The sequence below is a fragment of the Cololabis saira genome, chromosome 17 (genome assembly GCF_033807715.1).
Source record: "Cololabis saira isolate AMF1-May2022 chromosome 17, fColSai1.1, whole genome shotgun sequence".
NCBI lineage: Eukaryota > Metazoa > Chordata > Actinopteri > Beloniformes > Belonidae > Cololabis > Cololabis saira.
In genome coordinates, this window is record NC_084603.1 from 10060402 (window position 1) to 10088173 (window position 27772).

Here is a 27772-nt window from a genome sequence, read left to right on the forward strand (position 1 = left end):
GCAGCTCCTGCGACATTACCCCTACTTTATTTACATCGTTTACTTGAAACATCCGTCATTAGTCACAGTTGGTTATGCCATTAATGACGGAGCAGCTTCATTAATGGATGGTGGAAGTGTAACGTCTTCCCCCTGCCGCGCGGCTGCTGCAGGTAACGACTTCGGCAGCGCCAAGGAGCTGAAAGCCGAGATGAAGGCGGTGTACCTGGAACGGGACCGGCTGGAGGCTTTGGCCAAGAGACTGCACAACCTGAGCTCGGGGAGCAGCCAGGAGCTGGCCAGGATGAAGGAGCAGCGGCAGCAGCTCAGGCAGGAGCTGGAGCGGCGGGAGGCCCAGCACGGTGAGTCGCCTGATGTAACTCAAATCACCGTCACAACCTTCCAAGGTTAATCTAATGAGAAAATGAATCCCACCCTTGGGTTTAGCAGTTAATCAATATATGGACTTCTGGAAAGAAACAAACCTATTCATTTTCCTATAGTTCTGTTAAATGATTCAGAAATGCTGCATCTTTACGGCGGATCAAGAACTCTGATCACAATATGACAATTAATCAGAGGTGTCAAGTACCTTACTTAAAGGAGCTTGAGGCTCCTTTTAAGAAATGAGACTCTCTAGCGCCACCCTTCACCACGACGGCCGTTGGGGGTACTGCAGCCAACAGTAAAGCCGGCAAGGAGAACGGGGAGAACGCACATTGACAAGTTATTTAGTTTTTTCAGTATTCAGCTACTGCCCAAACTTGACAAAGGCCTGGTAAACCATGAAGGAAGCAACGGGACAACTCTTTCCTTCCTTTCTCCAATTTTTATTTATTTTTTCATTGGAGGAATCTCATCAGGTTTCAGGTTGAAAACCTTCGAACAGAAAACAGAAATGTATTAACATCACTTTTAAACAAAACATGTAGTATCTACTTTTTCAATATTTTCATTAACTTAATATTCAAAGTCCTTGTAACTTTAACATAAATGATTTTAAAGTGCAAACAATCATACCAGTAGCTTCTCCAAGGTTTGACCCAAGCTGAACACATGCTTCTCCTCTCTTGTCTGGAGTGATTCTGCTGGAGCACCGAAGGCAGGTGTTCTCAGTCACCTAATCAGCAAGGGATTTTCCTCTACTCAGCAGGGAGGTGAGGCATTGCCCCACTCTGCCTACCGGTGGCGCTGTTACCCAACAGGCCGTGACTTTAAACCCAACACCTCCCACTTGAGCTCCTGGTTCCTGAACCCAAGGAGGTCACAGCCATCTACTTAGTGGTGGCCTGTCCTACCTTTGGTCCATCCTCTTCATCACCTGTATCTCCTGTGTTACCCTGCTCTTCCATTGGAAGCAAGATGACTATCCGCCTGACATCTCTGTGAAGAACTGTAGCAGGGAGTTGGGTTGAATGTTCCGTCTTTGCTTTGCCAACCCCTTTGATAGGTTTCCCAGAGGAGACTGGGTAGCTTGGGAAGGTTCGAACGTACACATCCCTCACGACTCCTTTCCTGTCGGTGTTGACACCGACAACTCTGGCCATCCTATACTGGCCCCTCAAGGCGTTCTGGTCAGCTACCCAGACGATGTCTCCAATGGCAACATTGCGCTCTCTTGTATGCCATTTACTCCTGACAAACAGGTTGGGGCCAGCCAACTGACTCCACTTTTTCCAGAATTTGTTAACTTCTGCTTGGATCACTCTTAGCCTCTTGTAAGAGTAGCTTTCAAAGTCAAAGCTTCCTGGGTCCCCCTTAGGTCCAGCTCTACCTAGCAGTAGAGAGTTTGGGCTGATGTAGTCTATGCAGTCCTCTCGACTCTGAGTCCGGGCATCTATCGGCCTCTCATTAGCCAGGTTGGCTGCCATGTGAAGGAATGTCTGAAACTCCCCCCACGTAAAGATTCCATCTCTTCCCAGGTTATGCAGGGCTCTTTTCACGAGCTTAACGGCTGCTTCAGCAGCTCCATTCCTGTGAGGCGAGTCTGCTGGGTGGATCTTCCAGCTCCAGTCTGTTCCATGTTTGGAAGCCTCATTCTCTAGTTCTGCCTTTTCCAACTGCTGCAGAAAGAGGTAAAGTTCTTTCAGGGCAGGCTTGGCTCCCACAAAGTTCGTCCCAGGGTCTGACCACAGCTTTCTTGGATGCCCTCTCAATGCTGTGAATCTTAGGTAAACAAGTAAAAACCCTTCGGTTGATTGGTCACTAACGACATCTGTGTGTATAGCCCTCGACGCCATACAGCAGAAGACAACACCCCAGACCTTGAGCTTCACTCTCTTTTTCACCGCATCCTTCACTTCATACGGTCCGAATAGATCTACTGTTGTGAACTCAAATGGTCTGGCTGGCTGCGTCCGCTCCATTGGAAGGTCGCCCATGATCTGCTGGCACTTCCTTGCTCTGGCCTTTCTGCATATCACACAGCTGTCAACAACTTTCTTAGCCAATCTTCGGCCTCTTACAACCCAGGCTTTCTTCCTCATCCGTAGGAGTGTTCCTGCTACCTCCTCGTGGTTCACTTTGTGGGCTTCCTGAGCCAGAAGTGTTGATATCCAAGCCTCATATGGTAGGATTGGTACTGCGGTTTCCTCTTCATTGAAGATCTGTATTCTTCCTCCACATAGCAGCAATCCTGATTCTTTGTGTCTGTATACAGCCAGTCTGTTGAGGGTAGTGTCATGAAAGGTGACCCCATCCTGGGCCGCAAGGCAAAGGTCTCGAAATGCGTCTTCACACTCCCCAGCAGACAGTACAGCTTGTTTGGCCTTGGTCTTAGCATCCTCCTTTGGGGTTATTACCTCCCACTTTGGCTGACTGACAGCTGAGCCTTTCATCTTCCACCTTGTTGCAGCTCTCCACACCCAGGCAATGACTCTGATCAGTTTGGTTAAACTGCTGAACCTCCTTTCATCCACAAGCAGTTTGATTGCAGAGCCTGCTGGAGGTCTGCGGATTGGATCTTCTCTCCGATTATCAGGAGTCATTGGAGGAGTCACAGGTTTATTGCAGTCAGTAGTTTGTGGTGCAACATTCTGGTTTCTCCTTGCTTGAGCCCTGGTCATTACTGCTGAGAAAGCCTTCCTTTGGAGTCGGTCTATGCCCTCCTTGGCGTTTGCTGCAACTTCTCTAGCTGACTTCTTTGGCCACACCTCCACTGGCTGCCTCAGGAACCATGGTCCATTTTGCCATTCTGAATCCTCATGGAGAACCTCAGGAGTTGCTCCTCTGGTGATAATGTCAGCAATATTCACGTCTCCTGGGATCCACCACCAGTCCTCAAGCGATCCGGCTTTCTGGATTTCACCAACCCTGTTTCCAAAGAAGGTCTGGTATCCATAACTGTCTCGGTGAATGGCTCCCAGCACAGTTTGGCTGTCTAGCAGGTGGAACCATCGTTCTACTTCCATTCGGCTGTGCTTTTCAAAGTATCTTCTGAGCCGGGTTGCAAAGACTGCACCACAAATCTCTGCCTTGACTGGTTCCCCTTTTTGGTCCAGTGGTGTGAGCTTTGCTTTGGATCCAACCAATCTGACCTGGATGCCTTGCTCTGTCTCCCATCTGAGGTACACCACAGCTCCGAAGCTCTTGTCACTTCCATCCGAGAATGTTACACCCCAAGGTTTTCCAACCCAGCCAGCTGGTGTGAGACTTCTGTGGAAAGTGATCTGGCCAAGACGCACATACTCCTCAAACAGTTTGATGGCTTCTTTTCTGAGGTCTCCAGAAAGTGGCTTGTCCCAAGTGTCTCGGGTCAGACTTCCACCTCCAGCCTCTTGGAATGCTTTCCTGACAAGTATGGCTCCTTTCTGCTTGGTAGGTGAGACTAGCCCGATTGGGTCATAGAGTCCAGCTACTTGGCTCAATAGCTCTCTTCTGGTTAGTGGGTCAGGAGTCTTTACTTTCACTTCCCCTTCAAGAAGGTCTTGCCCAGTTCTTATTTTCTTTCTTCTTCTTGAGAAGTTGATTGAGGTTATGATGTAAAGCTTGTCCTCCTGGACCAGGTATCCAATCCCTAGGGCTCTGTTTTCACCTTCCCTCCTTTGATTTGGAAGTATCATGACTCCATCCTTTTCTGCTGATGTTCCCGATCCAGGTTTTCCTGCCTCCGGGTTTGTCTGCCTCCCACTTTGCCCTGACCGGACCCACGGCTTCAGGAAGAATCCACCAGCTTTCAGAATTTCCTCCACACCCTTAATGGTCTTCTCCAGCCTGTTTGAGTCACTGTGGGATGTCAGGATATCATCAACATAGCTGTCCTCCTCTAGGACTCTACGCTCCTCCTCTTGGTGAGTAAACATTGGCAGCCTTGCCGTCTCCCGCATAGCCAGCTGTGCTATGCATCCTGCTGGTCGATCACCCATGTAGACTCTGGTGATTGCATACTCTCCGATCTCCTCATCCTGAGTATCTCTCCAAAGGAACCTGTGGAGGTGCATCTCCCGGTCTTCCAGCCACACAGAGTTATACATCTTCATGATGTCCCCCAGAACTGCAAAAACTCCTCTTCTGAACCTGAGTAAGACTGCCTGGATTGGATTAAGAACGTCGGGTCCTTTTAGAAGGAGATCATTCATACTCAGCCCCTTGAATTTTTGGCTGCTGTTCCATACAATGCGTATTGGTGTCGTCAAAGAGTGGGGATTTGGTGCTGCTAAGTGGCTCACATACCACAACGGTCCCCTCCAACAGTCAATACTCTCTTTGGTGAGTTTCTTTGCTGCTCCTCTTGCCACCATTTCGTGTATTTGGGCTGTGTAGGCAGCCTGCCACTCGGGGTCCTTCCTGAGCTGTTTTTCTGTCTTCAGAAAGGTAGCCACCACTCCACTCCTGTTGTTGGGAAGAGAAGTTGGGTCTTCAGTCCAGGGATACTTTGTGTCCCAGTGTGGGGCATTACTGTGGTCATCCGCTCTTACATAGGTGAGGCCTTGTCTTATAATTTCAAGTTCCTTCTCTTCGTTCAGTGTCATCTCCTTTCCCCCTGGTTGACAGCTACCACAGCGACATCCACCACACTTCGGTTCACAGGCTGCTCCGATGCTGTCCCATTTCCACCAATCAAGGAACTCTCTGCCAGCAACCATGGTGTCAGCCTGCCTCCCTCCTGCTTCAATGAGCTCTTCATATTTCACGGCAGCTGTTCTCATTGAGCGAGCGAAGTGTGTTTCAGATTGATGTGCTGCCATGTAAACCTCCTCAAAGAGATCTGGATGAGCTCCTCCTACAGTTTTCCCGAGTGGGCCATCCCACAAGACGAGGTCCCCAACGATCCTCACTCTCTGTGGGGCAAGTCTGCCTTCGCGGTGGCTGATGAGTAATTCAATACTCTCTGGTCGCTTCAAATCCTCCAGCTCAGTCTCTGGGAAGAACTTCCTCAACTGTTCAGGTTTGATGACTCTGTGGATTTTTGCTATTTCATTTAGACCATAGCAGACGAGTTCATGAGCTCGTTCCGTCCCTCTGGGTGTCTTGACTCTCACTCGGAGTAGATATCGCCTGGTGTTTACTCTCATCGCCATTTCTCCAACTCCCTGGACAACTAAGGTAATCGCTTCACTCCTCAGCTTAAGTCTTTCAGCAGCTCTGTGAGTGATGTAGTTGGTGTCCGATGCTAAGTCGATCAAGGTTCCGATCTTCTGACCTGCATTGGCAGTGACTTCTAGCAGCATCATGATAACAGGTAGCTCTTTTAATCCATGTGCCTTCACTAGTCCCAACTGGTCCTTCTCTGCACGGTTGGTTATTGCAGTCATGTTGGTAAAAGCCCGTCTGCATTTTTCTGCCATTTCAGGGGAGAGTTCAGCCATGAATTTTTCCTGTTCCTCTGTAAGCTCAGTCTTTTTCCTGCTGCCTTTCCCACCTCTGTCTTCCTCGCCCCTCCTGGATCCTCCTCTTGGACAGAGAAAGAAATGGTGGTCTGATGAGCTCCCCTTTCTGCAGTCTTTGTTTCTGCACAGGTAGGTGCTTGTACATTCATCCTCTTCTTTATGACATTCTAAGCACCTTTTACATGCTCCCAGCTTCTTTACAGCATTCAGTTTCCCAGCCAGCTTCAATTCCTTGAACCGCTTACAGAAGAAAACTTTCTCTCCGTGCCTTACATCTCCACAGACAACACATCCTACTTCTTGTCTTGCAGAACGTGTGGAAGCAAATTTCCTTTCGAACTTCCTCTCTTGCCTCTCTGGCTTCTCAGTTACTCCGAGCTGCTCCAATTTCTCCAGAATTTCCTCTTGAGTTTTCAGGAACTTGAGGAGACTATCGAAGTGGTTGTCAGGAGTGACATTGTTTGCGGGATTCACCATGAACACGAGCCAGTCTTTCTTCACAACATCTGGTAGCTTGCTTTCGATGGACTTAATTACCAGAGGGTTCTTGATGGCACCCGTGTTTCCAAGCTCTGTAAGGTCAGCCAGGGCTTTTTCAACAGTTTGGATTAAATCAATGACCTTTCTTGGCTGATGTGCTTTTAAGGCGGGGATCTTATTGAGTTCTTCGATTATCTCCACAGTGATTGTGGACTTATTTCCAAATCGGTTCTCCAATACTCTGAACATGTCTTGAGCACTGTTATATGATGACAGACGGAGGTCTCTGGAGATTTTTTCATCCACACTGTCCAACAGTTGCATTTTCTTCACTTCCACGGAGCCGGTGGGTTCCCCCTGCTTTTGTAGGCTCTCCCAATCCTTTTTCCATCGGTGAAACTCTCTTTTGCAACCATAAAACCTGGGCAGACTAGTTGGCTTTATTCTCACAATGGGTGCGGCGTGTGCAGCTGGTGTGGTTGCTATGCTAGCTGCTGCTGACACTGGGACTGCTGCATCTTTCTCCTCCTTTGCAACGCTTTGTGCTATGGCAAAGTTTGCTCTTTTCGTTTCAAGCTTATTACTCATTAGTTTAAGGGCCTTCACTCTGCCTTCCAGATCAGCTTTTTCCTCCACTCGAATCCACATCTCCCAAGCTTCTAGGCTCTTTGTAGCTTCTTGGACCAGCTCTTTCATGAAGGTCATCTGTACTTCATAGCCATCTTGATTTACAGCACTAACTGGCATTGCAGCAGCATCCTCACAAGCTTTCTCTGCTTCCTGGATTGCAGTCTCCACTTCATCCTGTCCATAGCTTGACCATAGTCTGACTCGAACCAGCTCCCTGACTTCATCCAATTTTGACTGACAGTCATTAATTGTTTTCTCCAGGTCAGCCTCCTGCTGCTTGCTAAGATCTGCTTCTTCATCTTCAGCTTCAAGGTCTGCTAGTAAACCAGCTTTGTAGTCATCACTTGCTTCACAGAGTTTTCTTGCTTCACAGGTGAGCTTTCTAAACTCCTGTTGTAGTTCACTTTTAGCCATGTCTTGTGCTCCTCTGGTGAGGTAATTAGCTGCTCTGGTGAAAGCACTTTTAGCCAAAGTCCTTTCTTTCTTCAGTTGGCTCACTGTCTTTCCAAAAGCTTCCTCCGCCATTTTGTGAGGATTTACAGCTTATAATCAAGTCCAGTTTTCCCTTCTGCTTCGACAGCTTCCTTTTTGACTTTTATCAGGCCTTTAATCCTTCTTCGTCTTCACTGTCATGCATTGGTTTTCAACTGACAAGTTATTTAGTTTTTTCAGTATTCAGCTACTGCCCAAACTTGACAAAGGCCTGGTAAACCATGAAGGAAGCAACGGGACAACTCTTTCCTTCCTTTCTCCAATTTTTATTTATTTTTTCATTGGAGGAATCTCATCAGGTTTCAGGTTGAAAACCTTCGAACAGAAAACAGAAATGTATTAACATCACTTTTAAACAAAACATGTAGTATCTACTTTTTCAATATTTTCATTAACTTAATATTCAAAGTCCTTGTAACTTTAACATAAATGATTTTAAAGTGCAAACAATCATACCAGTAGCTTCTCCAAGGTTTGACCCAAGCTGAACACATGCTTCTCCTCTCTTGTCTGGAGTGATTCTGCTGGAGCACCGAAGGCAGGTGTTCTCAGTCACCTAATCAGCAAGGGATTTTCCTCTACTCAGCAGGGAGGTGAGGCATTGCCCCACTCTGCCTACCGGTGGCGCTGTTACCCAACAGGCCGTGACTTTAAACCCAACACACATGCAGCGTCATGTGACGTCACATCCGCAGCCCAGCGCGGGAAATTCGGGACCGAATTGCAGCATATTTTGCAGCACACAGCCTGTTCAAGGCAAAGGAGAGATACACTAGAGGGCTCATTCTTTTGGGTTTGGAACGCTTCATCTGACATTATTACTAGAAAACTAGAAATTTTGGTTATCTATACTTCACTGGAGTAATTATTTTTCAGACGACTTTTTACTTTTACTCCTTACATTTTCACGCAATTATCTGTACTTTTTACTCCTTACATTTTAAAAACAGCCTTGTTACTCTAGTTCATTTCGGCCTTTAAAAAAAAACTATCAAGTTAAATTGCTCCATCTGGATAGAGTGAATTTGGTTGTGGTTGTTTCAGATGTTCTTGTCCAGTTTTGTTCTTACATCCGTTCCCTCAGATTCCTGCAACTAAACTTGGATGTACATTCCAATAAAGGTTAGGATAAATGATAACATGCCTCTGAAGTTTGACTTTTTGCACCATTACAATACTTATAGGCAACTAGTCATCATATCTTCTGCTCTCTGAAACACATGTTAATGCTCAATAGTACACATATTCTTTAATATATTTGCATTCATTTTCAATGGCTTTTGTCCTTCATGGCTTTTTCCCCCCTTACATTACTTTTACTTTTATACTTTAAGTAGTTTTGAAACCAGTACTTTTATACTTTTACTTGAGTAAAAAACTTGAGTTGATACTTCAACTTCTACAGGAGTATTTTTAAACTCTAGTATCTATACTTCTACCTGAGTAATGAATGTGAATACTTTTGACACCTCTGTAATTAATCACATCTCACATATTCAGGCCAGCATCTCTAAAAACTTTAAGGTAAATATTGATGACCCCCCCACCCACAGTATCACTGATTGTGCTTTCTAAATATTAAAAAGCGACAGCAGTGCAAAGAAAACTTGCTACAGCCAATTCGTTCCTGAGCAAACCGTGACAATCTGCTTCGCTCTCAGCTACAGCAACACTTAGAGGAGATCTTGTCTGTTGCTGCTGACAGTTTTACACCTCCGAATAACCGATCCTCTCTAAGGCAACGACGGCTGAGACTAATCAAAATTGCTGCATTAACGTGATGCCAAAGTTTCTCAGGAAGAAATTGAAAGTAAATATAGTTGCTGACAACGTCGGGTTCCAGTTCCAGCTGTCTCCTTTCAGATAAGGGTACATTTATTCTTGGATCCAAGCGTTTCACTAAGGTTATTTAAAGTTATAATGTTTTTACGCCAATTGGCCATAGCATTAAGACCACTGACAAGTAGGGAGTGCTGATAGTTTCGTTAGCATGCCCTGTAGTTATGGGAAAGCCTGACTAATGGCATCCATATGGATGCCTGATTGAAGTGTACCACCCACCTAAACCTTGCAGACCAGGCTCAATCATCCCCATGGCAACAGCACTTCCTGAGGGCAGCGACCTCCACCTGCAGGGAAAATGTGCCCCCGCCACACGGCAATATCACGGCTCATGAATATCAGAAGAAACTGTTTTCAGTTCATTTCATTTGTTTAGCAGCAATTCACAACTAAGAGAAAGAAAACAAATCGAATGCAGTCTAGTCTAGTCTAGTCTAGTCTAGTATATTCTTGTCTAGTCTAGTCCAGTTTAGTCTAGGGGTGTGCAAAAAAGGGTACCTCACGATTCGATTCGATTTCGATTATTGGAGCTTCAATTCTTCAATTCTTCGATTATAACGATTGTCGATTCGATTCGATTATTGGTGCCACGATTCTTCAATTATTGTGATTTTTAATGCTTTTTTCCATACAAGATTGATTTTGTCTTCATCTGTGGCTACATTTGTAAATAAATAGCCAATCAATTAACTCAGTTCCTCTAACAACACTCATTAAGTAAATAACAAGGTTTTTTGAACATTTGACATGTATTTTTCAAAGACACAAAATCATTTATTTTATGACTATGTAAACATTTGCTCTTTGACTTACTTAACTTTGACCAGGGAAAGCTGCACTTGCATGAGAGCGCCCTCTATTGGCGGAAAACACTGAAAACGGTCAAGCCCTGGATTTAATGAGTTCATTAATTCAAGTAAACAAGATATGTACTTCCATCAAATTTATTTAGTGTAAACATATCTGCCATATTTCAAGTGAACAATAAGAAATGTGCATTCTTGAAAATGAAATGATTCAGCAGCTTATTCAGTCTGGAATCTGGATAGGATAACTTAAATTATTATTATTTTTTTTTTTTTTAATTAATCGATTCCAAATCGTCACGTGACGCATCGCGATGCATCGACACATCGATGAATTGCACCCACCTCTAGTCTAGTCTATTCTAGTATATTCTTGTCCAGTCTAGTCCAGTCCAGTTCAGTCCAATCCAATACATTTCTATCTGATAATAATGTATTTAAGTAGTGAGTGTGAAAGACAAGAGTCTGAGCCCTACACACATATTCAAACCCCCTCAGACCTCACCCTGATTGAGCATCAATCCACACCTTGATGGTGTTTTATATTACTTTAAGAACAATTAAAAACATAGCTTCTGCGAGTAAATCAAACTTGTGAAGTAAATGTATCTAAAATAAAACCCCTCATCTCACAGATACCTGAAATGCTCCATAAATGTATGCATAAAACCATGATCAGAAGTGGAAGACCCTTTTGTTTTACATTCAGTCATTTGTACAGTTTTGAAAATAAAACTTTGATTTTAGTTGCTGTAAATAACAATTTAAAATGATTAATTAATGCACCCCATCTAAAAGAGTCCTGCAGTCATTTTTTTTCCGCCATCAACCAAAAAATAACATTCTTGCATTTTTGAGAGGTTTCTTTCTTCTTTATTTTCTTCTTTTTAATGTAAATTCAAATGTGTTTTGTGGAAACTCTTCAAAAGAAAAGTCCCCTCTTCATGTTGCCACACACTGTGAGGACGTAATGTGCTTTCCTAAAATAAATAAAGACGAGCCAATCTTCTGTCAGCTGGAAATTGGCTTTTAAATTAAGTAACAGCAAGATTGGCAGTTGTTAAGAGGAGGCACGGGGGCGTGCATGTGAACTGACCTTTAGATTGTGTGAAGCAGCCAGTTACCTTCAAGTCACTGAGTGCACACATGATGTATCAGCGCTGGACGCCCCGCGTCCAGATGTGAGACCTTAGTGCTGCATAAAGATTCAAAAAGCGGCTGGGTTTTTTAGGATTGAGGGTATTGATTTGCCGTGCTGGCACTTGCAGGGGACTAAATAGATTTTGACGGCACCACCTGCAGTGCTACTCCGTCTCATCCATCAGTCACAGGAAGATTTGTAAAAAAGGTCACTTGGCTCTCTGAGGCGCTGAGAGAGACTCGCAGAGCAAGACGGAGAAGAGCAGGTAGTGAAGGATTGAGGACAGGACCGCCGCACCAGGCTCCCGCTGCAAGCCTGAGGCGTACAGTCGCCCATTTAAGAAGCGCTGTTATCTTATGCATTAAGGACTAGTTACAGTGACATTTATTCTGTGGTTTTGCACCGTTTCCTGTCACTAGGGGGCAGCCTTTTCTTTTTAGGTTTCATTGTTTAGGCTGAGTTGCATTCACTTTTTAATGGCATGAATGATAATGCATGGACTGTTTTTTTTCTCCCAGTCATAGCCAATAATTCTGCATTCTGTCATCTATTTTCTCTAATGTGGTCTAATTTCACCCGTTTATGATACTCAGTCACCTGCCTGGATTTTTTGTTGCTAAAATATAGCACAGGGTACCTTTGCTTGCTCAGCAGCCGAGCCCAACATTAACCCTCTGTCATGACTAACTCCAAAGACACGACTTCAGCTCCGTACCTTAAACACAGTGCATGTCAACGGGGCTCTCGGGAAAGAAAAAGAGGGGATAGAAACCGGTGACATGCTAATGCTGTGGCCTAAAACAAAGGAATGGCAGTCAGGTGGGTAAAACAGCCCAAAGAGTAGGTGGTGAAACACTACAAAGAGAACAGCCGGTTAATGATTGGTTGTGCGGTTTGATCAAATGCTCAAGTGGGTGCGAACAATATGGCAGAAGGTGCAATTTTGCAATGTGTTGCAGACACCAAGAAAGGGACTCATTAAACTGTCATCCTTTTTGGTAATGAGGGGGTTGGCGCACGCCGGCTGGTAACTGATAGCCCACAAACAGCACATTACTACGCTTTAGCTGGAGGGGATTAGAAATTACTGTCAGCGTCAAGATGGCCATGCTTTTGGTTTCTGAGGGATCTGCAGCTCCGGCTCGTGAAACTGGTGCCATCTTATGACAAGAAAACAATATGTCTCTTCTTGCAAAAGACTTCCTGTTGTGGCACGGGCGCTGCAAAAAACAGATAGTGCAGCTGAAAAGTAAATGTAACCACATACATTGGGCGAAACACTCCCCCTCCGCAGCTTGTTGAGCATCTCCGCCCAGAGTGCTGTCTGCTGTGTGAAGTGGGGGGGTTTGGGGAGGGTGGGGGTCGGCCTGGGAGCCAATATGTCCCTAATTGCTGCTGGCGTGAGCGGTGATGAATACCATACTAGAGGTTTGATTCCCCGCTGAGAGTATAATTCTTTCCCTCAGGGAGAGCTCTAGTGATGCTAAATTTACAAATAAATAATTGAAGAGCTGAATAAGATGAGTAAATGACCCTGGGAGTGAGGATATTCAAAAAGTGCGCTCCTCTTGATTTAGCCGAGGGTTCTGGTAGTGCTTATTTAATGCCACCGTTAGTATGCAGGCGGTAAATTGTGTCGCAGTCAGGTAATTTGGCTGCCTGACGAAAACAGAGGGTTTTCTTCTTCACACAGTTGTCCACACATTTAATTAATATTTGTGTGTGTGTGTGTGTGTGTGTGTGTGTGTGTGTGTGTGTGTGTGTGTGTGTGTGCTTTGCTGGATCTCCATCATCTTTGCTTGCATATGCAGATCCTACTGCTCGTGAAACCTCTCGAGGACGAACTCGACCGAGTCCAACAGCTGAAGTGCACATCAAAACACTTTCACTTCATGTTATTCAACAATTGCAGTTTTTCTCTGGCAATGGCAGCGAAGGCGAAGACATATATGATTTATTCATGGCGCTGCCTCTTTCAGGGTGCTTCTGTTGAGAACATGATGGGACATATGATAGCACCTCCAAAGAGGATCTGAATGATTGAGAGGAGCCGGGGAAGTGGACCAGGGAGATTGTGTCTGCTTGTTGCCTCAGAAGTTTGAGCAGTACTCATTTTTCCCGAGGCCCAGGAGAGGTTTCCATTTGTCAGGAGTGCTATTTGGCTGCAGATAAGAGAAAAAAAGAACAAAAAACAAAAGGCAAGTTGATTGAGATGCCAGTACAGTCGGGGATTTTCTTTCGTGCAAATCCATACTGTGCTTGTCGTAAGTTTCCATCCTCCCTCCAATATTTCATTTCATGTATCTTTCCAACTGATATTCCCATCATCATCATCATCATCAGTGGTTTTTTATGTTTACTTCTAATAAACAATTTATCTAACATACTAAACACTAAACAGCTTGATCTCATTACCAGACCGTCATTTTCTTTCAACGAAGACCAATATTAGGATATTAGGACTAGAGTCTGCTTGAATAGACTCTCGGTTTTTTATTTAGAGTGAGTTCTTTCTTGGAGGACGATGGTGCCAGACCCAGAAAAGCGTTTCCGTGGAACATGAATTAACTTGGGGCTCCCACAGGAAGCTTGTGAAATAATAAGATGTAGGATTAATGGAGCGTGATCGCGAGCAGGTTGAAGTGTTGAGAGGGTTTTTTACAGTTTTTATGACTGCACGTTTCAGGATGAAATGCTGAATTCACTTTGTTTACTGAGCTTCAAGGTTACAGCTTAGTCAGCAGCCGCGGTACGGAGGAGAGGACCCTGAAATGTTCTGCATTGTGTCAGCTCCTGCTGGAACATCGCAGGTTATTGAGTGTCTGGTATCATCCGCTCGTCTGCCCTCCATCAGCGCGCTTGTATTCACATACATTCATGCGACGTGTCTGCATACGCTGACTGTGCATTTGTGTGTCGCGCTCCGACGGCCCGGGCCTGAGCTTAGACCCATTAATCACAGTAGATGCTTTTAGCTCGGTTACAAAGACGCACCACCTCTCCCCTGCCTTATTATGCGTGGGCTCTTCTAACACACATATTGACGGTGCCGTGCTGGCGCAGAGCCACCTGTAATTTGTCAGAAAACACAAAGGCCTCGCAGACAGTGGATGCTTTGGTTGTTACGAAGCAGTGAAGGAACGATAGCGCTATTCACGTTCAATTAGGAAGCTGTTCCCATGCTCATATTTCAGAAGCGAAGCCAAACACTCTGCAGCCTTTAACTTGCACGGTCTCATTCGGGGCCTGTAGCTTCATCGCTGGGAATTAATACATCAGGCCTTTTACGGTGTGACCGGTCATCAGTCTGTCCCTCTACATGCTTATGAACTTTACACCCATTAAAAAGAAGTTTTGCTTTACCGGACTAATGAATTATTAGTGTTTTGACCCATATAGAGGGTTTCCCCTGTTGTGCTTGTATTGTGAATGAATGGCCTCTTCAGTTTTGGCCGGGGTCCTTGGCAGCAATCAGAGATGTCCAGCGCCTGCTGGGATCACTAGTGTGATGGGAGCCCGAGCTCATGAATTTCCAATGAAGCCTCTGTGAGCGCCTTTGTGAAGTTCCTTCAACACTAGCCATGCTGCTGCGTGTATCGGGGAGTAACAGAGTGCCCGCCTTTAATGGCTTTTTAGTGCTGATTTTGTTCGCATGGCCAGCCAGTGACAGCAGGCTCCCACGGACTTACAGGAAGCGGTAATATCAACCCGGCGCTCCGGCTCAACTGAGCGCAGGAGGAGGCTCGGCTGCTTTATGTTTTGTCCCATTCTGTAAAGGACAATTTCTTCAGCTGTTACGCTCAAAAACGGCTCACTAGTTCTCTGATGGTTGGCATGGCAACAGTGTGGCACAGGGTCTCTCCTCTGTGTACAATAGAGCAAACATAGCAAGAACTATTAAGGAGGACAATTGATGTGTGTGTGTGTATATATATATATATATATATATATATATATATATATATATATATATATATATATATATATATATATATATATATATATATATATATATATATATATATATATATATATATATATATATATAAAATAAAATGTATATATATATAAAATTAGAATATTGTGATTTTCTGTAATGCAATTAGAAAAACAAAAATGTCATACATTCTGGATTCATTACAAATCAACTGAAATATTGCAAGCCTTTTATTATTTTAATATTGCTGATCATGGCTTACAGCTTAAGAAAACTCAAATATCCTATCTCAAAAAATTAGAATATTCTGGGAATCTTAATCTTAAACTGTAAACCATAATCAGCAATATTGAAATAATAAAAGGCTTGCAATATTTCAGTTGATTTGTAATAAATCCAGAATGTATGGCATTTTTGTTTTTTTAATTGCATTACAGAAAATGAAGAACTTTATCACAATATTCTAATTTTCTGAGACAGTCCTGTGTATATATATATATATATATATATATATATATATATATATATATATATATATATATATATATAAATATAAATATACATATATACGTACTTGGGTATCTTAAATGACTGCCAGATCAAAGCTAGATTGAGGCCACATAAGTGTGAAAATATGTAATTCATTGAGCAGACTCAGATCAGAGTATGCAGACTTCCCATTGTTATCTCCCACCCGGTCTCACATGAAGCTGCAATTGCTGTACTTTGGAAATGGTTACCTCAAAGCTGGTATACCAATTTCAAATAAAATGAGGGTTAAGTGGAAGGAAGTGGCTCACTTCACCCCCTAAAACCAGCTGCCATCGACCGAGGGAAGAGAAAGTGCCTCTGTGTTGCATCTCTGGTATTTTGTCCCAAACTTTTTAAAATCGTTTTTAATAGTTTGATATCAGTTTCAATTTCATTTGAAGGAATATACATTTAAAAGAGGTCACATTAACTTTGGATCCCTGTGCCTGTCGTCTCTTGCAACAACTCTGCATCGCTTTAAGGCAGTGGTCCCCAACCCCCGGTACCGGGCCGTGGGTCATTTGGTACCGGGCCACACAGAAAGAAAAAATAATTTCTGTAGCATCCCCGACTGATGATGGATAACTCTCAAACTGATGGTTCACAATGTTATTATTCCTTGGATGTAAATACACTGCAAACACACCGTAAGAGCTATAAAGGAAGAAAATAAAGTAAAATATAGTTAGTCTTTCTACATTCATATAAGTTTCATTTAACTTAAATACAGACCGACACAGCTGCTCGCTTGCTCGGTAATAACAGCTACCGTTAACCACAATACATGAGTAACCATGGCAACCAAACTCAAGCTGGACATAAATACGGCATCAAATTTGCAAAGAAAACAAATCCTCATCAGCAGGTGCTTTTTGTGTCAGTTAGGCACCACTTTAGCATTTCTGACAATAGTTTAGTCTTGCAGACACACTTTCTACTGCCGTTAAACTTTTACCGTTAAAGTCCGAAGCCAGATGTTTACAACGTCTCGGCAAGACATCTTCAAAATAAAATAACTAAATATCGTTCTCCTTAATATATAACAAATAAAATAAAAGCCTGGCTTTAAATAACGTTAATGAGACATAAAATCATAAAAACACATGTATAGAAATACTCATATTAAAGGTAATTTACAATTTCCATTATTTCCTTTTATTTTTTTCGAAAATTATGTTTTATTATTATTATTCATTATTATTACTATAGAGAAAATACCACAGTTTTTAATGCCGATCTTGTAATTTTATTTAGTTTTTATCAGCTACACCTTTAGATTGGGCCGTGAAAATATTGTCAGACATTAAACCGGTCCGCGGTGCAGAAAAGGTTGGGGACCACTGCTTTAAGGCACCAAGCAGCACATCAACGACGATGCAACTACCTCCCAGAGCTCCTGCGTGCATCAACGCAGAGGTGACCAGGACCTTCAAGGAAGTAATGATGCAAGTGAAAACAAGCGGGGGTGGGCCCTGGAGGCTAAAAAAGCAGTTTTCTTTTGCGCCCCTTTAATTGGAATTTCTTCCGATTACTCACACTCTCGTCACTCTTGTCTCTTGTTGGGCCCTACTTCACGTCTATGTACTTTGTGCCAGCCAAAGTTGGACCTCATCCATTATTCAGCAGGCCTGCTTACCAGAGCCAGCATGAATGGACGTTGACAAGAGAGACCATGTCAGGTAGGACAGTCTCACACGTTGCAATTAGATGATGGGGCGTAAACGATCCGTCTGGTCCACCTGCGGCAGATGTTGCTCCACAGACGTGCGAGAGATCCTCCAGCAGCTTCCCGCTCCCCTCTGATTGACTGTTGGCTACTTCGGATGAAAACATCTTTTGGGAAAGGTCTTTTTTTTGTAGCGCACACATGGCGCCCTCATAAATAGCCGATTTCTTTTTCCATCTCTTTCCGAGCTGGAACAGTTATGTGGGTGTGTGTCAGTGTGTGTCACAGATACTTCCTCCTGCTGTGCCTGGCCCCTTGCCTGTCGGATCCTCTGGCCGACGCTGTCTAATAACCATCATAAAGACATTGATACAGTTATATTTTTAGTCAGCGGGACTCAACACATCCAGTTGGGTTAGTATATCGTTGTATGAGTTGATATGGGCAACCTTCGTGACATTACATTTGGATAGTTTCCAAACTTTCCTCTACTTGTGACATTTGAACTGGGCTCAATTAAAGCTGAACTTTGACTTTATGCAAATGATTCTTGTGGGATTTCTTATCTAGAGTCAGAAAATTGTAATCTTCAATGTTAGCAAGAGCTTGGTGTAGTATAACACGAGCCCCGACATTTCCTTAACAGGAAAGTTTATTTATTCTCAAAATAAATGTGATTGTTTTTACAGCGATGAAGGGATAAACAAATCCGCTGTTTTCCTAGAAAATACAAGTTGTCAGTAGAAAGGTCTTTCCATGACCTCCCCACTTTGTCTTGGGACCTCTTTGGGTCCTCTGACCCAGGATGGGAAACCCCCGCAAGCAGAGCGTGAGAAAGCATCGAATCTTGCTGATTGTGAACTTGAAAATGTGCAAGAGACGGCAGAATCACGGAGAGAGCTTTGTGTGTGTTTGCACTCGGTCGCCGGGGAGGGGGAGCATTGCAATTTGTGTCCACAGACAGTTAAGCTCAAACTGATAAATAACTGTGGTGCATTTTAATTCGTTTTGAAATATCACAGAGTTTCTGCAGAAAACAAACTTGGCTGTGGGCAATATTGGACCCCTCGTCATGACGATGATCCAAATCAAACACCAAGAAATGGTCATTTGGTCATTTCTCATATCAGGAAAAACCGCAAACAGAAATTCACTAATTTGACAGAGGTATGAATCATTTTTGGGCTTAATATGCGTATATGAAGTGCATTTGCTAAAAGCGCATCCTGTTGGTTTCAAGGATCTCCTGCTGTTTTGTGGTGGGGGATGGGTGTGTGTGTGTGTGTGTGTGTGTGTGTGTGTGTGTGTGTGTGTATATTCTCATCTTTCATACATGAGCTCATTAACGTTGCTGAGATTGCCCTCTTCTCCACCCTGAGTAACGCTCAGCAGCATCCGTCTGCCTCCTCCGGCACAGCTCACTGCTGGCAGAAGGGCACGGGAAGCAACATAAGCTACCCCTTCAACTTATGCCTCGTGGAAAATCTGGTAAGATATGGGGAGCTATGGCGTGATAAAAATCCCCTTTCATCCTCCGGTCGTCCGAAATCTGATCCCCTCTTCCAGCAGAGGCAACGATCTCTCCACAACCAAGTGTTTGTGTTAAGAGAGAGCCGGCGTGGCCTCTGAACTGAATTGTACTGTCGCAAGCTGTATATGAAATAGCTAATGACAAGTGAGTTTTAAGTGTGTGAGGGCTGTGATTTGTTGCTAGGATACCACATCACCAGTGATGAAAGCAGCAAATGAAGGAACAAGCAACAGTCTGATGTTCTCTCTCTTTTTTCCACACAGAGAGCCGGCTGAAAGAGAACACTAGCAAATATATGGAGCTGTTGGAGGACAGATTGCACAGGTATGGATGTTCTTGCTGTCTCTCTCCTTTTTTTTTATTTATTTTTTTTAACAAGGACATGAAGTGTGCACTGCAGCCAATAAACACACAGACAGAGCAGCAGCCTCCAAGGAATATCCTCTCACCTCAGTTGTCCTCTAACCAGATCATCGTCTCCTCAATGCATCACCTCACGCACAACATCACTCACACTTTTTTTTTTCCTTCAGCTGTTATTTCATAGACCCCCTTTCTCACATTCCTCTCTGTCTCTCACTTGCACAATTTGTCTTCCTCTTCTCGCCCTCTACTTTCCTCCCATCCTCAGTGTAAGAATTGTTTGGGGAGACTAAACCACCAGTGTTTTTGTGCTCCCCATATCCTTTTAACCACCCATTTGAAACAGCTTTATTAAAAAAAAAAAAAAAAAAAAAAAAAAGACTCTGAAGGGCCCTTTATCAATGTTTGTGTTGGGTGCATACATGTCCGGGGGCGGCCTTTTTTTTTTCTGTGTCACATCATGTGAGAACCAGGGTCATCTCGTTGGATAGCAGCCAGGAATTAGTGACACGCTGGGATGCACAGAGTGAGGGGTCCACGTGACGGGGAGCAACAAGGTCGTGATCTCACTGCCCTGCGGCGAAGGGCAAAGCTTGACATTTTCTGTCAATAGGGCAAATGGGCTGCTTTTTCGCTGTATTCCTATCGTTTTCCAGAGCATCGGTCTTGACAACACTACTGACTAACAGGAAGAGACACGGATCAGCATAAAGTAAGCACAAAGTAGCTTCAGACCACCTTTAATTGTCATAAACTGACGGCTCACACAGAGACAAAGAAGGTTTTCAGCCCCCTCAAAGATTGGATTTGTGTCAGACTGAGCTAGGTTCATTTAAATTCATTTCAGCTGACACACAGTTATTCTCAAAAACAAGGCAGAGGCATTGTTTTTTTGGATTTGTTAAAATAAATGACTGATATATCAAATTGAGTGAACAGAAGAAACTCTTTGTTAGCACATCTATTAGTGGTCCTGATGATGTTCCTGCACGTTATTTCTAGTCCACCTCCTGCACCCTTGTTAATCTGTCAGGTATAATTAAGTAAGCACACATATTGAATAATGTCTTGTTTGATGTTGCAATGCTGCAGGATCAGAAGTAGGAGAACCACACGTGCGGCGCAACATCATTGATTATTCATGGTAAAATGCCCAATCAATCAGAGGCCTTTCCAGTGTTTAACATGAATAAATAAATAAAATGACGGTTCATTGGAGGTTTTTTCAAAAGAAAATTGAACAAAACTCATACCATGAGAAGGAAAATCCACTTATCTCATGAAATATTGACCGAACTACTGTTATTTAGCCCAAATTCCCGCCAGCATATGGCAGAAACCAGACAATGAGCAGCACCTAAAGCACCAGTCCTACAGCCAGACATGGTAACAGCAGCATCATTGAGTGGGGACATAAAACAGGAGTCAGAAACGCTGCTTTTATAACCCCCACCCCCCCATCACAGGCAAGCATTATGTATTTGGCTTGATTAAATGTGCAGTTTTCTCTACATGTTAACTACTAACACACACACACACACACACACAGCGCATCCATCATCCTCTGGTAAATGTTCGATGTACATTACTGCTGATGGAGTGCCATGCTGATGGGATGTAAGAAGAGGAGCGCAGAGGCAGATTAGTGTTGCGAGATGTCTGGTCTCCGTGGTGACAGAGAAAAAAACAATTATCTTTTCATGGCTAAAGACTAAAACAGGATATAAGAGCAATACAAACGCAATAAGAGCCCAAACAAAGAAATATATAGACGGTATACTTCATTCACATCAGCGGCGCCGGAGGCTTGTTTAATACATTTTGTAGATGTTTCATTTAAAGATGCTGCTCGTGTTTGTCCTACTTTTACAGTTGTTCCTCTGTAGAGATTTGACTGTGATTTATCACGTGTGATACGTACAAACCAGTTTGTGCACGAGTTGATAACAGGCTCTCTTAGCTGAAGTAGGAAACGTGAGCTCGCGAGCAAGAACGCTGGGGTGAAAATGGGCTTCATTATCACTTCAAATGTACAAATCCTTGAATGTATATAAGAGAGATGTGTTTGAAACAGAGGGACCTCGGTTACTCTGCTTCGCTGCTGCGCTGTAAAACGCTCCCGACGTTTCAAACCCGCTTTCATCCTCCATCTATCACACCTCGTCTAGCAGCGTCCGTCATGTATTTCACCATATTATTATCACCCCTCCGCAGCTTGTGTTATTTGAAAGTTGAGGTGAAAGATTACCATATTCTTTTTTCTCCTTTCCAATGTGTGAATTCTCATTTTTCAAAAGGTTTCTGATTATGCTCAACATGGGGTGAAAATATATGCATATATATATATTTTTGTGGTTAATTCTTGGGGGATGCAGCTCCTATTTTACACTGATATTTATGTAGCCACAAGCCTAAGATGGGCTGAACAAATGAGCTGTTTTCTCTGAGCCCGGAGGGACGGCTGACCTTATGACGCTGAGTTAAGTTCAGATCATTGCTCAGACACCAGACCAACTTGTGCAGCACCTTCCTTTAATCTGCAGTAGGAATGGGCGATATTTTACCATTCACCATATACCGTCAAAAAAATTCCTCACGATAAGAATTTGTCATCTCGCGGTAAAAACGATAAATTCCCGTTGATGACGTTTTTGTGTAAAGCTGATTTATGGTTCTGCGTTAAATCCACGCAGGAAGGAAGGAAGGAAGGAGGGAGGGAAGGAAGGAAGGAAGGAAGGAAGGAAGGAAGGAAGGAAGGAAGGAAGGAAGGAAGGAAGGAAGGAAGGAAGGAAGGAAGGAAGGAAGGAAGGAAGGAAGGAAGGAAGGAAGGAAGGAAGGAAGGAAGGAAGGAAGGAAGGAAGGAAGGAAGGAAGGAAGGAAGGAAGGAAGGAAGGAAGGAAGGAAGGAAGGAAGGAAGGAAGGAAGGAAGGAAGGAAGGAAGGAAGGAAGGAAGGAAGGAAGGAAGGAAGGAAGGAAGGAAGGAAGGAAGGAAGGAAGGAAGGAAGGAAGGAAGGAAGGAAGGAAGGAAGGAAGGAAGGAAGGAAGGAAGGAAGGAAGGAAGGAAGGAAGGAAGGAAGGAAGGAAGGAAGGAAGGAAGGAAGGAAGGAAGGAAGGAAGGAAGGAAGGAAGGAAGGAAGGAAGGAAGGAAGGAAGGAAGGAAGGAAGGAAGGAAGGAAGGAAGGAAGGAAGGAAGGAAGGAAGGAAGGAAGGAAGGAAGGAAGGAAGGAAGGAAGGAAGGAAGGAAGGAAGGAAGGAAGGAAGGAAGGAAGGAAGGAAGGAAGGAAGGAAGGAAGGAAGGAAGGAAGGAAGGAAGGAAGGAAGGAAGGAAGGAAGGAAGGAAGGAAGGAAGGAAGGAAGGAAGGAAGGAAGGAAGGAAGGAAGGAAGGAAGGAAGGAAGGAAGGAAGGAAGGAAGGAAGGAAGGAAGGAAGGAAGGAAGGAAGGAAGGAAGGAAGGAAGGAAGGAAGGAAGGAAGGAAGGAAGGAAGGAAGGAAGGAAGGAAGGAAGGAAGGAAGGAAGGAAGGAAGGAAGGAAGGAAGGAAGGAAGGAAGGAAGGAAGGAAGGAAGGAAGGAAGGAAGGAAGGAAGGAAGGAAGGAAGGAAGGAAGGAAGGAAGGAAGGAAGGAAGGAAGGAAGGAAGGAAGGAAGGAAGGAAGGAAGGAAGGAAGGAAGGAAGGAAGGAAGGAAGGAAGGAAGGAAGGAAGGAAGGAAGGAAGGAAGGAAGGAAGGAAGGAAGGAAGGAAGGAAGGAAGGAAGGAAGGAAGGAAGGAAGGAAGGAAGGAAGGAAGGAAGGAAGGAAGGAAGGAAGGAAGGAAGGAAGGAAGGAAGGAAGGAAGGAAGGAAGGAAGGAAGGAAGGAAGGAAGGAAGGAAGGAAGGAAGGAAGGAAGGAAGGAAGGAAGGAAGGAAGGAAGGAAGGAAGTTAGTTCAAACTTGCCCATTCACTCTGACCGGACATCACGCACTACTTCCCACCAGTTCATTTGTTTACTGTTGTGTTATTTGTATTGCTGCTTTTACGGATGTTTTATTGTATTTTTAATTGTATTTCTTGTTTTTATCCTGTAAGGTGACCTTGGGTGACGTGAAAGGCGCCTCGAAATAAAATGAATTATTATTATATTATTATTATATAAGAAAGAAAGAAAGAAAGAAAGAAAGAAAGAAAGAAAGAAAGAAAGAAAGAAATGAGCCTGAAAGAAAGAAAGAAAGAAAGAAAGAAAGAAATGAGCCAGAAAGAAAAAAAGTAAGAAATGAGCCAGAAAGAAAGAAAGAAAGAAAGAAAGAAAGGAGCCTGAAAGAAAGAAAGTAAGAAATGAGCCAGAAAGAAAGAAAGAAAGAAAGAAAGGAGCCTGAAAGAAAGAAAGAAAGAAAGAAAGAAAGAAAGAAAGAAAGAAAGAAAGAAAGAAAGAAAGAAAGAAAGAAAGATAGAAAGATAGAAAGAAAGATAGAAAGAAAGATAAATTCCCGTTGATACATGTTTGTGTAACAAACATGGCGGATCTGAGTCATTCCAGTTTTGCAGTACAGGTGTAACTCATTTAATTGTTTTTTATCAATTCAATTTCATTGGTGTAGTTTAGTAGCATTTACTATTCTTTTAGAGCAGTGATTTGGGGGCTCCAAAGACTGAATGTGGTGATAGATTTATAGTTACAAAGGTGGAGTTGAATTGGTATTTTTTTTTTTATCGTCATTTTTATCGTTATCGGGATAAATGCCAGAAATTATCGTGATACATTTTTTAGTCCATACCGCCCATCCCTAATCTGCAGTGGTCTAACCGAGCGTGCCGGACCGGCACCACTGAGTCGTTGCACCCTGGCTCAGCAGTTGCACTTTGCACTTTCATTTTTATATATTTTTTCTACTCCTTGCTTGGCAGATCTTTTTGAACATGCGTAATGCCCGAAGGAGAAAGAGCAGTCCTGTCACTCAGCAGTCACACAGGAGGGCTGCAGGACTGCAGAGGGAGCATGCCTGCCTGCTTCTTCTCTTTATTACCGGGCCAGCAGTGGCGCCGCGCGCCCACGCCCTGCCTTTGTCAAATTGGCGGGAAGAGCGGCTGCCACCAATTAACCCAGAGGCGAGGAGTTCATGCGAACAGTCACCAGGAACGCCACCATCACTGGGATGCTTAGGCGCTGACATGTGGTGCAAGTTTTCAGCACACAGAGGCGTGATGCCCCCGCCAGTAATCTGTGCTGAGTTGTGCCTGTCACCGCTGAGCAGCTCATGTGACGGACAACGGCAGCTTTGACAGTTTCAGAAGGATCTTTGATCGTAAACTCTGAGCGCGTATGACCGCACGTGTCTGTGTTGGTGTGTCTTTCTCCTCTTCAAAACAGAGGAACAACAATGGCGTGGCTCGTTGGGGGCGCACCCCCCCTCCACCACGGGAGAATTCAGAAGCCGTGGTTGAGCGGTGAATTGGCGGGGGCAGAGAGGTGGGGCCGAGCTATTTTCCTATTGTCTCTCCGCCAAACGAAGGTTAATAAATGGCTGAGAGGCGCGCGTTGGCAAGGTTGCAGAGGTTGGCAGCCTTTTCAAAAGGGAGATGGACTGAAAAACAAGTGGCATTCAATTTTTTGGGGGGCGAGGCTCTCATCGCTGAGAGAGAGAGATTAAACAATAAAGTCTGAGTGCATTTTGCTTTTGAGTCTGTTTATGCATATTGGAGACTGAGTACTTTCTCAAATGTGGCTGCACAGCAGGGGGTCGCAGAGGAGGTGAAATGCCGAGTTTGTTTCAGAGGCTCAAGTGAGAGTATTAGGGCTGGGCGATATGGACCAAAAGTCATATCTCGATATTTTCTAGCTGAATGGCGATACTCGATATATATCGATATTTTTTCTGTGCCATAATTGGGGTGTCCCCCAAAGCATTATAGCATAGCATCTCTGTTAGCTTCATTTTTTTCTGAGGCAAACCCTTAAAAAAACAGTCAGTTTTAATACAAAGCCTCGTGCCAAATGTCACACAGGTACATTTATTAACAGAGGTCTGCACAATATCAAAATGTATAAAACAAATGAAATAAAAATAAACTGCCTGCATATATAGAATAAAAATGCTTCTTGAATAAAATAAAACAAATATCCCTTTCCTGCATAACAATTCAATTAAAATACACTGTGCAATTAATACAATGTAGACAGTAACAGGCAGACTTTTCCACTGAGGTTGACAGTTGTGCAAATAACAAAACATTTGTGCAAATCTCAAATAAAACATTCAAGTCAATTTGTCACAAAATAAGCTATATAAAAAAAAAAAAAAAAATTTAAATCGATATAAATGATATTGCCTCGTACCATATCGCGTTTGAAAATATATCGAGATATATTAAAATCTCGATATATCGCCCAGCCCTAGAGAGTATCTGTATGCTTAGGGGACGACGTATGATTTATGATATCTATATGAATCTCGTCTTCGGTTGGAAACTAGTGGAGACAGAAGTATAGAGGACTTCTCTTTCTTTATGTTGTTTGACACATCTCATACAGATAAAACCCACATTTTTCTTTGCGTCCTGTCAGTTTAAGTTCATTGGCTATGTGGGACGAATTCCTGAGAGTGAGAATATTATTACACTTGATATTATGTGACTTGATGGTTTTTTCTGTGTGTGAGAAATAAATTAAAAGGTAGAATATATTTCTGTCAAGATCAATGAATGTGGGACCTGAAATGTCACCAGGGACCACAGTCAATTGGGAACTATTTATCTAAAGGTCACTGAGAGAGGAGAGTGGATTAATAAAAAAATGATTGCAAAGGTCACAAGGTCTCACATCTGAGTCGGCGGGGGAGTATTTGATTTAAAAGAAGTTGAAAATCTTTTTGGAAAAAGATGGACAAGCTTATTACATCAGGGTTGTAATAACTGTGTCGAGTTCTTAAATGCCAAGAACAGTGTGTGCTGTGGTTTTATCTATAAAGTGAAACAGTTGGAGTTTTTCTTGGGATATTTCTGATCTTGTCTGATTCCAGTTTTCTCTCAAGAATTGTACTCGTCCACATTCGTAACGAAATAAACCAGCCAAAGACAACAGAGGCTGCAGGCTGTCTTCACTTTGAGCCTCTCAGGGCTTCAGACATGGGTGATTCTCAACTGGAAAATGCTCTTTTCGTTTGAAATTAAATTTACTACGCCAAATATTTTGGTTGTTATTAGTCGTTCATCAAGGGGAAAAGGCTCAAATTAAAGTCATATTTTCAGGTACTTAAAAAATCACAAGAAATCTGATTGATCAGACCTGACATTATCATAGTTAGTCAAAACTGATCATCTTCCCCACAAAACTACTACAGCATCAACAATGGACAAATGTGTGTCCGTTGTTGCTGCTGTACTTTTTTTTTTTTGCATTTTTGGATCAACATCCCACAAGAGCCATGGCGAGGGGTCAAAACGAGGAGCGATGACTGTTACGAATCGTAACTCTCTTAGTACATGATGACAAATCTTCTTGCTTTCCTCCTGAATCCTGCTAAGCGAGCAGGGCAGACACGAATCCATCCTGGCTGGCTTTTTCCCTCTCTGCTGTTGTTCTTTCAAGGAAAGGGCAGCCTGCCAGGTCGACATCCACTCTCATTATGTTTTGTCAGTGGAATTACAACCTCTGAAGTATTCCTTCCTCCCCTGTTTCTCCTCTGTCAGTGATTTGTTGCGGAGGTGCTAATAAAGACGTGCTTTGCTGCTGCCGTGTTGCTGCCTCGCCGTCATGACCGTAGCTCAGCGGTATATGACGCTCTCTTCACGCCGTGTCCCGTTGTGTTGACTTTAGTGTTGTGAGGTTCGTTGTTCTTGTCAACATACCCACACAGAATACCAGCATCGTATTTAATTCATCTCATTTCTATTCATTTACTGCCAATTTACGAAAAAAGGCCATCTCAAGGCACCGTCCAAAGTGAGGGAAACAAGCTACATTTCCTTCCAGTTATATCCAATCCTCCGCCTCACGAATCAGTAATATCACTTCAGTTCAGTCCACTTTAGTATGAATGCATTCATGTAAGTCTAATTTGTAAAAAGCAGCTTATGTATTTCATTGAATCTTGGGTTTGATTTGAACCCCCCCCCGCCCCCATCCTGAGCAGGCACGGGGGAGCGGGCGATAATGGAAAAGAAGCAGCCCGATGGAGGCTGGCACTCTGCTTCGACCTGTTGTGAGAGGACGGAGGAGAGGACAGGGACAGGAAACACAAACACACGAGGGTCGGGGTGCCTGCTGCAGCACGCACAGATGAACGACTGCAATAATGACTTGTGAATACATCATAAATTAGGAGAACAGAGTCTGAACAGGTTCTCAATGCATCATGGGATGAAGACAGGCACCGCCCTGGAGATAATGTGAACTAATGAAATAATACGGCCATTTAAAAACATGCAGAGGAACTCAGCAGAGGTGGGTAGAGGAGCCAAAAACTGTACTCAAGTAAAAGTACTGTTACTTCAGAATAAAGTGACTCAAGTAGAAGTAAAAAGTAGTCATCCAAATAATTACTTGAGTAAAAGTAAAAAAGTACTTGGTGAAAA

General features: G+C 43.5%; 1 protein-coding gene across 5 annotated transcripts in view; it reads left to right on the top strand.

Moving 5' to 3' along the window:
- Positions 1 to 27772, top strand: part of disc1 (DISC1 scaffold protein) — a 67792-nt gene that overhangs the window by 26447 nt on the left and 13573 nt on the right. For all 5 annotated transcript variants that reach the window (XR_009784406.1, XM_061746078.1, XM_061746077.1 and 2 more), the window contains exons 9-10: positions 153 to 341; positions 19127 to 19187. Coding sequence is in view for 4 of the 5 variants with exons in the window: in XM_061746078.1 (XP_061602062.1) it covers positions 153 to 341; positions 19127 to 19187 (250 nt within the window). In the remaining variant the exon portion in view is untranslated. The remainder of the gene's footprint in view (positions 1 to 152; positions 342 to 19126; positions 19188 to 27772) is intronic.